This window comes from Adiantum capillus-veneris, chromosome 23, assembly GCF_014529385.1.
Source record: "Adiantum capillus-veneris isolate H3 chromosome 23, ASM1452938v2, whole genome shotgun sequence".
NCBI lineage: Eukaryota > Viridiplantae > Streptophyta > Polypodiopsida > Polypodiales > Pteridaceae > Adiantum > Adiantum capillus-veneris.
In genome coordinates this window covers 31653674-31663294 of record NC_140953.1, presented here as the reverse complement: position 1 = coordinate 31663294, position 9621 = coordinate 31653674, and the positions used below count along the sequence as shown (strand labels likewise).

General features: G+C 42.6%; 1 protein-coding gene across 1 annotated transcript; it reads left to right on the top strand.

Moving 5' to 3' along the window:
• The first annotated feature begins 851 nt into the window (after positions 1-851).
• LOC147427597 (mechanosensitive ion channel protein 6-like) lies at positions 852-8475 on the top strand. The gene is made up of 5 exons (XM_086497159.1): positions 852-3688; positions 3819-3942; positions 4074-4367; positions 5082-5284; positions 7661-8475. The coding sequence occupies exons 1-5, from the start codon at positions 1710-1712 to the stop codon at positions 7941-7943; spliced, it is 2883 nt and encodes a 960-aa protein (XP_086353285.1). The 5' UTR covers positions 852-1709; the 3' UTR covers positions 7944-8475.
• Positions 8476-9621: the final 1146 nt, after the last annotated feature.

Below are 9621 nucleotides of genomic sequence, written 5' to 3'. Positions count from 1 at the left end.
TGTTTGCTCTTTTGTGATGGTCAATCTACCTCAGACATTTGATACACTGAGATTGGTTAGCTCATTGCTACTTCAACACATGCCCTAGTTCTGTGTTTTAAACTCAGTTTCGGGGATCTTGCTTGGTTTCAGGGAGCTTAGGCCAATGATTAGCAAGGTTGATCCTGGTTGGGTGCGATTACAAGTGTTGCATGCATCAAATTGAACTACATCCGCAAGCATGCCTCAAATCATACTCATGCACTTGCAATGCTAGCTTGGCATGAGGTGAGTTGTTGTCACTATTGCTATATGGGTGGTGCATAGATGCATTAGTTGAGAGATTTGGTTGATCAACACAGATAATTCTAAGAGGAGTGAAGAAAATTAGGTGTATTGCAGTAAAGCTGAGCTTGCAAGTAGTGAACGTGTTGGCCTGCAGCTCTCTGAGAACTGTCCCATTGATACATTATTGTGGAACAATATAGTTTCTTGCTTTGAAGCTCTAGTATGGACATTCCTCTAGGTGTATCTTGTTGGTTGGCAGGCCTCGTGATTTCATCGCTTCTTAAAATTGAAATGGTGGTCTTTTCCCTTCCACCTTTGCTATCAAGGGTAGGCCTCGTGATTTTATCACTTTTTTCTTCTTGTTTTTTTCAATTTCACCTATTTTTCATTAGCAAAATGATAAGTGACCTTTAAGGCCTTTAGCCCTTTGGGCAGGCCAAAAAGCACCAAAACGAATAAAAAACTATATATCATAAGGAAAATCCGAAAAACGATATTTTGTAGAAAGGGGCTCTTCTAATAAAGCGCGCCATCGCCAGAGATGGCGGTGGTGGAAATTGTTGGATGGTCAATCATTCGCCACTGGTGAGTGGCGAGAAGCTGCCAGCTAGGCCCGCATTTAGAAATCGCGGGCACGGAGATGCGGGCCTGCTGAAGGTCAGGTGTCAAAAACAGATTACGAGCTTCCTTTAAAATAACTCAATTTGGCAGACGCTGTTTCAAAGGAAGTCTGCTTCCGCGGCTGGTTGCTGTCAACCGCACTTCCCAAGCTCCCTTTTGCTCAATTATATTCGGAATTGGCAGCAGAAAATGACAATCTTGTAGGATTCAACATATTCCAACACTCGCGCTTTAGCCAGATTGCAGACATTTGGGCCGTTGTGATGCTCCCCTGCTCCCTCTCACTTCCAGCGGAGTATATCGTTTAGACTGCGGTTTTGTAATTCTGCAGCTACAGCTTCCCATAACCCTGTTTTTCTTTTGAACTTGGGTTCGCCGGCATTCTGTGTCGTAACGTATTGGTTGGGCTCTCTGGCAGAACATTCTGCATCTCTACATATTGCGCTCTCTCGCATCCTGCGTTTGCTCTGAGCTTTATCGAAAGAGGAGACGCCTACACGAGCGTAGTTTTGTTGAAGCTCCCCTGTTTCTCCATCTCCAGATTTTGTTCGTGCTCTTCCAGGACATACACATAGATACATACATACACGCCAATCAAGCCATTTTTATTGAAGGCCTCATCTCGCAGTTTAAGTAATCCCCTAGCTAACGCTTCACATGTGACATAGTAGAGCCACTCTACTTGTAACGGCCACCTGGTTTTCTTGTGAGTCTTCCCACATTCTTGTGCCCCTTGCTGCAGAGTTGCTGTCCTTTGCAACACTGCTTCTAAGAGCTCTCCATAGCCCTCAAACTCTAGAAGTCCAAGCTCGTCAAATTTTATGGCTGCTGCTTCGTCTTCTCCTTTCCCTACCTCAAAAACCAATGATGTTACCATTCCAGTTGATGATGTATCTTCTGAAGAAGAATCAAGATCCAAAAATGGCCATGACAAAAACAGGAGAAAGACAGCTGATCTCAGAGAAGATGAAAATAGCTTATCGGTGGTTATCGAAGATGACGATCATGCATCTCAAAGCTCAGCCTCCCCAATGCAGAACAATCTTTGGAGAGAGGTAAGTGCAGATTACCTTCAGGACCTAGAGTTCAGCACAGAGGAGAATGCGATAGAGCAAAGAAAGAGGAGAGAGCATGCAAGGCTTCGTCCTCAGAGTTTCGACTTTGGAGTCTCCCTTGATCCTCCTACAAAGCTGATTGAAAATTTTCTTCAGCGTCAGGCTGCTACTGGTAAAGTGTGTTTGGATATGGACATGCACATGATGGAGAAAATCCCAGCTGCAACCATTGCAAAAGATGTTACGATTTTGCCACCCGTTTCAGAGCATTCACAACTAGGAGAGCGCAATGAACAGATGAATACGGTTAGGTTGCATCCTCTGGTGAGTGATGGAATTTCCAGTCAACAAGGAAATCAGCAGACAATGAGCACAACTAGACGGCGGCCCACTGTGGTGCACAAGGATGCTTTGAATGGAGCAATGAACTCCTCTGAGTCTGACAAGGATGATGGGGATGGTTCGCATTGCTCTAGTGATGATGAAGCAGATATACAGCGCAGAAGTGCTAGGCCCTCCCTAAATCGCTTGCAGACTAGTTCTAGGTTAGCTGATCGGCCAGCCTCTGCCACCCAATGGGACCCAAGATCAAAACAGATAAAATCCGGGCCTGTGAAGTCTGGCCTCCTACAAAAATCTAGTTTGCTTGGAAAAGTAGACGATGAAGAGGATGACCCCTTCAAAGATGGAGATGTCCCGGAGCACCTGAAGAGCAGTAAATTGAGCTGTTTTACATTATTTCAGTGGATAGCTTTAGTCTTGATTATGGCATGGCTGGTATGCAGCCTTACAATTCCCACATTGGTCAAAAGGCCATTATGGAGCATGGCACTCTGGAAGTGGGCCTTGCTTGTATTTTTGCTGTTTTGTGGTCGACTTGTGTCTGGATGGGTCGTCAGGATACTGGTCTTCATACTAGAGAGGAACTTTTTGTTGAGGAAGAGGGTACTTTACTTTGTGTATGGATTGAGAAAGGGTGTTCAGAACTGCCTCTGGTTTGCATTGGCAGTGTTGGAATGGCGATTGGTGTTTGATCCCAAGGTGGAGAGCACCACAAACAGTAAAGTCCTTCCTTATGTTACCAAAGTTCTTAATTGCCTTTTGATTGCTGCTATAGTGTGGCTTGTAAAGATATTCTTTGTCAAGGTCTTGGCGTCTTCCTTCCATGTCAGCACCTACTTTGAGCGGATAAGAGAGTCCTTGTTCGGGCAATGGGTGCTCGAGACACTTGCAGGGCCACCTGCAATTGAAATGGAGCAGGAAGCCAAGTTGATCGAAGAGGTGAACGATCTAAAGAAGGCAGGGGCTAAAGGGCCTGAGGCAATAATGCCCAAACCTCATGCTCGAGCGGGACAAAGTGGCATGATGTCACTCGGAGTAAGTGGTTTACTCGTCGGTGGTAAAAAGAGTGGAGGTATGGGGCATGTGAAGAGTGGTTTCATGGGAAAGGGAGGGCTACCACGCATATCGAGCCAGCATTCCATGGATAAGAGGTCCAAACAGCAGAATGCAGGAATAACCATAGTAGATTTGCATAGGTTGAACCCAAGAAATATTTCTGCTTGGAACATGAAGAGGCTTATGAACTTTGTGCGCTATCGAGGCATCTATACACTTGCCCATGTTATTGACCAGACAGCAGCTCAGAGTGAAATTGATGGCCAAGAGATGGAGATTCATAGTGAATGGCAAGCTATAGCTCTAGCCAAGAAAATCTTCAAGAATGTAGCCAAACCTGGTGCAAGGTAAGGCACTAGCAAACTTTCACACAATTCATTGAAACCTTTCTCATTTTTGCTTTTGTGGCTAGAATCTTCTTACTTTTCCTTTTTTTTTTTTTTGGTTGATGGTTTGTTTGTGTTCCTGAACATGTAGATACATTGTGCGTGACGACCTTCTCCGGTTTATGCTTGAGCTGGAGGTGGATAGAGCTTTCCCATTGTTCGAAGGTTCTGAAGAGACAGGAAAGATTTCCAAAACGGCCTTGAAAAACTTTGCAGTAAGGATATTGTCTACAAAACACTGTAATGAGTATTTGTGGTGAAGGAGGGGTGTCTCTGTCATATGATATTGTAGCTGTCTGGTTTTTAAATCTTTGAAAAATTATAGAATAAGAGTTTCTGACTGCAGGTACATGTTGTCAGAGAGAGGAGAGCCCTTTCCTTGTCGCTTAATGACACCAAGACAGCAGTGAAGAAGCTACACAGGATTATAGATGTGATCGTGGGCGCAATAATATTGATAGTGTGCTTGTTGGTGCTCGGACTTACCACAACCCACTTGCTTGTGGTCATTTCCTCTCAGTTGTTACTGGTGGTTTTCATCTTTGGTAACACATGCAAAAATGTGTTTGAGGCAATAGTCTTCCTATTTATCATGCACCCTTTTGATGTTGGAGACAGATGTGTCATTGATGGTACCCAGGTAAAAATGGATCTACGCTTAAACCAGTATTTGGCTTTTTATTCTTGCCAATAAAGAGGCAACAAGATTTTAAAGAAGGGATTTAGCTCTAGGTTTGTTTGTTTTGAGTGTGCAGGGATGTTTAGGTTTGGTGAGGTTAAAGAAAAAATTGGATTTTTCGGCGTGAGCATTTTTTTGCATTTATTATTCTTTGTTATCTTGCAAATGGTCATTTAACAAAAGCTCTCCGTGTGTAGTTTGGGCAGATGGAAGTTCTAGCTAATAATTTTTTGATCCAAAAGGAGAGATCATATGGAGCCATTTTCTGTAAGCCATTGTATATGCCTGGAGTAGTAGTATAATTGACCGCAATCATCCATAGGATATTCAAGAGATTGGAAAGACTCTTGCTTCCTCAAAGAAACAATGTCGTTTGCTTAAACGCTTCTGATTCGATTTGACTGCTGTATCTTCATAGATTCCGCCTTGCACATCTGTATGTTGGTTTGAAACTTATTTTAGAGTAGGTGTCTGCTTCAAGGATAATTTTGCTGCTGAGGCTGGTTTAATTGATCGTGGTTAGCATAATCTAGCCACAACCATGGGTTGTTACTGACAACATAGAAAGGAGCTTAGAAAGCAACCATTATATAGCTTCATTTTTTGGTCTTGATGTACTGCTTTATCTCATATGATATGTGCATTCATTTTATGATACTTATAATTGGTGTGCAGCTTGTAGTTGAAGAGATGAACATTCTATCTACTCTCTTTGTGCGGAACACCGGAGAGAAGATATGGTACCCGAACTCCTTGCTGGCAACAAAATTTATCTTCAACTATCATTGTGCTCCTGATACCGGAGATATGTTTGATTTTTGCATTGATGCAAGCACACCATCGGAGAAGATCTCTACCTTAAAAGATAGGATTGGCAAGTAAGTGCCTCTCTCTCTCTCTCTCTCTCTCTCTCTCTCTCATAGTGTTTCTGTTTAGTTAGTTATAGCTCTAATAGTGTTTCTGTCTGGTTAGTCTCTTTCTGTTTATCCAGACCTTGTATCAGATTCACCATGATGTAACTCTTTGGTCTCATAGATCATTTTGGCCTTTAGAAGACGTTATATAACATTTCATTTTATTTTATTTCATCTCTCTCTCTCTCTCTCTCTCTCTCTCTCTCTTATTAGCGCGCGAGCGCGCACGCCGCACACCCACCCACCCGAGAAGAAGAGAGTTTTAATGTCGTAAGAAACTATCCCAAGAGACCTTAAAGATCTAGCTGACGAGGTGTCACGTGACACATCCAACCCTATGTGTCCGTGGACAAGCTACAGTAGGACCAGGGTTCGTTTAGGTCAAGTCAGTCTAGAATAGGAAGCGATCTGGCACTTTTGTGAGTCTGTTCGCAGACCGTGCATGTCCAGACACTTAGATTAGATGCATATCCTTTAGTTGCACACAACATGACCATCAGATTTCCATCAGAACCCATCAGGAGCATTTTTATAGTGCATAGATCTATTTTCCCTATTTTAGACATTTTTCACTTATTATTTTTAAGTGACTTTTGTTGGAAAGTAGGTAGGGCAAATTTACCAAGTTTGTATATATAGAAACCTAGCGCTCGCACTTTTTGGCAAAAGAGGCAGCAGGAGCACCTTGCTCAACAGGCAACTTCTCAGCAAGACACCCCACATTAGCAAGGCTAGCGTTTTTGCATCTGCAAGGACCTAGCATTTTCATCCACAGGCAGCCTGGCGTTTTGTGCACAGCAGATCAGCCCCGGCAATAGCAAAACCAATCAAGAAGCCTAGCGTTTTGCATTTGCAGGACAACTGGCAGCAGCAGAACAGTTTTCAGCCCTAGCGTTTTTGCATCAGCATAGCGTTTTGCAGATTCACGTGACGGAACACCAAGAAGCATCAGCGTTTTCATATTTCAGCAATCAGACATCGCAGTAGAACCCCCAAACCTCGCAGATCTCACCTTCCCGCAGCAGATCCTCTCCGCACGGTCAGATCCTGCAAAGTTTGCAGTTTCAGCCCGGAAAACGCATATTTCAGCATCTACGTTTTCAGCGCGTCGTCGTCGCATCGTTGTCATCAACGTAAAGTCAGAGTTCAGCAGATAGAAGATTTGCAGATTTCACCCATTAGCGTTTTCAGATTTCAGTCCGTCTTGTCGTCGTCCTCATCGTCGTCCGGCAAGTCTAAGCATTGTAGAGATTTGTGCAATCATAAGTAGACCGCTCTCGCCATAGAGAGTGGGGCCTTCGGAGGAGGGTTTGACATCTCTGGTGTCGTATTCTCTTTTCTCTCTATCTCTCAGTCTCATGCACCTTCATTCACAGTGTCCATTGCACTCTCTCATTAAGAACGGAAGGCTCTCCCTTCCATAAGTAAAAGGAACCTTGAGCACAGTTCGGAGCACTCATCTTGAGCAAAGTTCAACATTCACTTCCGCTGCACCTTACACGAGGAGTTGAACTCAAGACATGTTATTCCAAGAGACCTTAAGATCTAGCCAACGAGGAGTTGAACTCGAAGACCTGTTATTTAGTAGATTGGTTGTCATTTCCCTCTTGAATAACAGGTCTTGAGTTCACCTCCTCGTCGGCTAGATCTTTAAGGTCTCTTGGGATAGTTTCTTACGAGGTTAAAACTCTCTTCTTTTCGGGTATGTGTGTGTGCGCGCGCTAATAAAAAGAGGAAAATAGTATCACCTTTCTATCACCCAAGTGTGGTAGATTGGTTATGCCATTTCCCTCTTGAATAACAGGTCTTGAGTTCAACTCCTCGTCGGCTAGATCTTTAAGGTCTCTTGGGATAGTTTCTTACGACGTTAAAACTCTCCTCCTCCTTCTTCTCTCTCTGCTCTCATCCTCTACAATGCGAGAGAGGGAGTTGGGGCACTTGGGAGAAGTCTCATCGACTATGGCATATGCACTTTACGCCTCCATAAGTATGTGAGGCTGACCATCATGCTCAGCCTTTGATCACATTAGAGCTTGCTTTCCCCACATTTCCAATCATGAGCTTTCCCTACGCACATTCCTCTCCCAACCAAGATGTGGACTCTCTATGGCGATGCTCTTTTCCACAACTCTTGAGCATCAAGAGTCACTTGTTAGCTCCACATGCCCCAAATGATATGTTTCTTTTGGTCCCATAGGTCAGGCCATATTCGACCTTCAAGGATGATAATGAAATCTCTCTCTCTCTCTCTCTCTCTCTCTCTCTCTCACACACACACACACACACACACACACGCATCAAGTACTGATTACTAGTCTTCTGATAACTTGGCATTTTCAGGTATATTGAACGCAAGCCCAATCACTGGACAAGGGATTTCTATCTTTTAGTGATGAGCATAGAGAACAACAGTAAAATGAACATGCAACTGAGGGTCAATCACACCATTAACTTCAATGATGATCTGGAAAGAAGGATCCGGAAAACAGAGCTGATTTTGGATGTGAAGAAAATATTGCAAGAGCTGGACTTTGGTTATAAGTTGCTACCCCAAGAAGTGCATTTGACTAGCCCTTCCATGGAGGAAAGAGACGGAAGCTCAACTCACTTCAAGTGCTCCTGACTTGGAAGGGGTAAATTCAAATGGAGATGAAGCCTCCACAAAAATCTAATACGTATCTCTTAAAATGGCTGCAGAGTATGAGCGCTTGGTGCCGGAGGGTTGGCTCCCTTTCCTGATGAGTTGAGAGAGGGTTATGTGACATCGTTGATTTACTGCATCTTGATGGCAGGCGGTCCTCAATGTTATGTTCTTTGCTGTGTATGCGACGATTCAGTGCATTGTGATGGGTTTTTTGCAACGCCCACTTCAAATCTATATGCTTTGTGGCGGCATGGCAGTGTTTGTATCTTGATGATGGGTGGGAGAGAAGCAGGCAAGCTTCATTTGCAATGTTAATCTGCGGTATGGCATGATACAAGATGACTTTAAGATGATACAAGATGAGTAGTTTCGGCAGCTGATCACAGTGCTAACTCAAGGTGATACATGGTAAGCATCAGGTGGTATATCCTTAGAATCTACCAATAACAACCAAAGGATTGCATTGTGTCAGTTTCAACTCAAAATTGTGCAATCCTCTTTTTCTGATGGTGTTACATCCCCCCCCCCCCCCCCCCCCCCAAAAAAAAAATAAAAAAATTGAGAGAGAGAGAGAGAGAGAGAGAGAGAGAGAGAGTTCAAATTTGGTAGAAACTAAATATTTGCATTTTACTTTTGACGCGATAATCAATGATGGGTCACATGAGGGGTTTTTTATTTAAGCTTTTAGAGTTTTCGTAAGCCTACTCGAAAACTAAGAATGGATGATGGATTTTTTGCTTAGGCAACCCTCTAGGAAGTGGGGAGATTTGCAACATGCAACATGGAAGCACAAGCAAACCATTTAGTTGGGGAAGTGTAAGAAAATTTTATTCACTTGGAGTGTCCTTTGGGAAGGGGGGAGCCACATATGCTACCCTCCAACAATAGATAAGTAGATAGGCTTTTGTAGAGAAAAGGAAGGAAGGGAGGAGCCCTAAAAAGCTATTAGTTGCAACATCACTACTCTCATTAAGCCAGCTGTGAGGCTTGGCCCTCACACTTCAACAGTGATTGGATTGATAGTTCAATCTTTCAAGCATTTAAGTAGTGGTGTTTACTTGTGTTAATCCTATTAGCTCACATAGTTGGGCTATTGTACATGACATAGTCAGCTAGTGGTATGTGTTTGAAAGATTCTCACACTCCATTAGAGATTACATTAATGATACATTTATTGATGATAATGTTTTATTCAATTTTGTTGAAAATTATGTACATTTCAATTATCAAAAATTTTAAATAAAATATCTTCTTTAAATTTTTTAATGCTGAATTTTTTATTGCTATTTGTTTTGTGTACAAATCTTTAAACTTAAGGTTATCTATCATCTAAACCTATCTAAATATTAAACATTGATATTAGGGAACATGTCTATGTATTGGACATGTATAAATTGTTTATATTTTATTAATATACCTTTATTTGTTTTAATAGCCATGTCAAAGATGATGTTATCACGATCGCATCAAAAATCTGCCCCACTGAAGCACTTGTTTGTTATCTACATGGTGCTGAAGAGAAGTAGTTATGCCGATGTTTTGAGTCTGCAAAGCCTTCCATTTTCAATGATTTTGTCAATACTTTGACAAGACATTGCTTTGAGTGATTGCAAAAATCATTCCCCACAATATCGTTCGGCATTGCAATATTCACTAG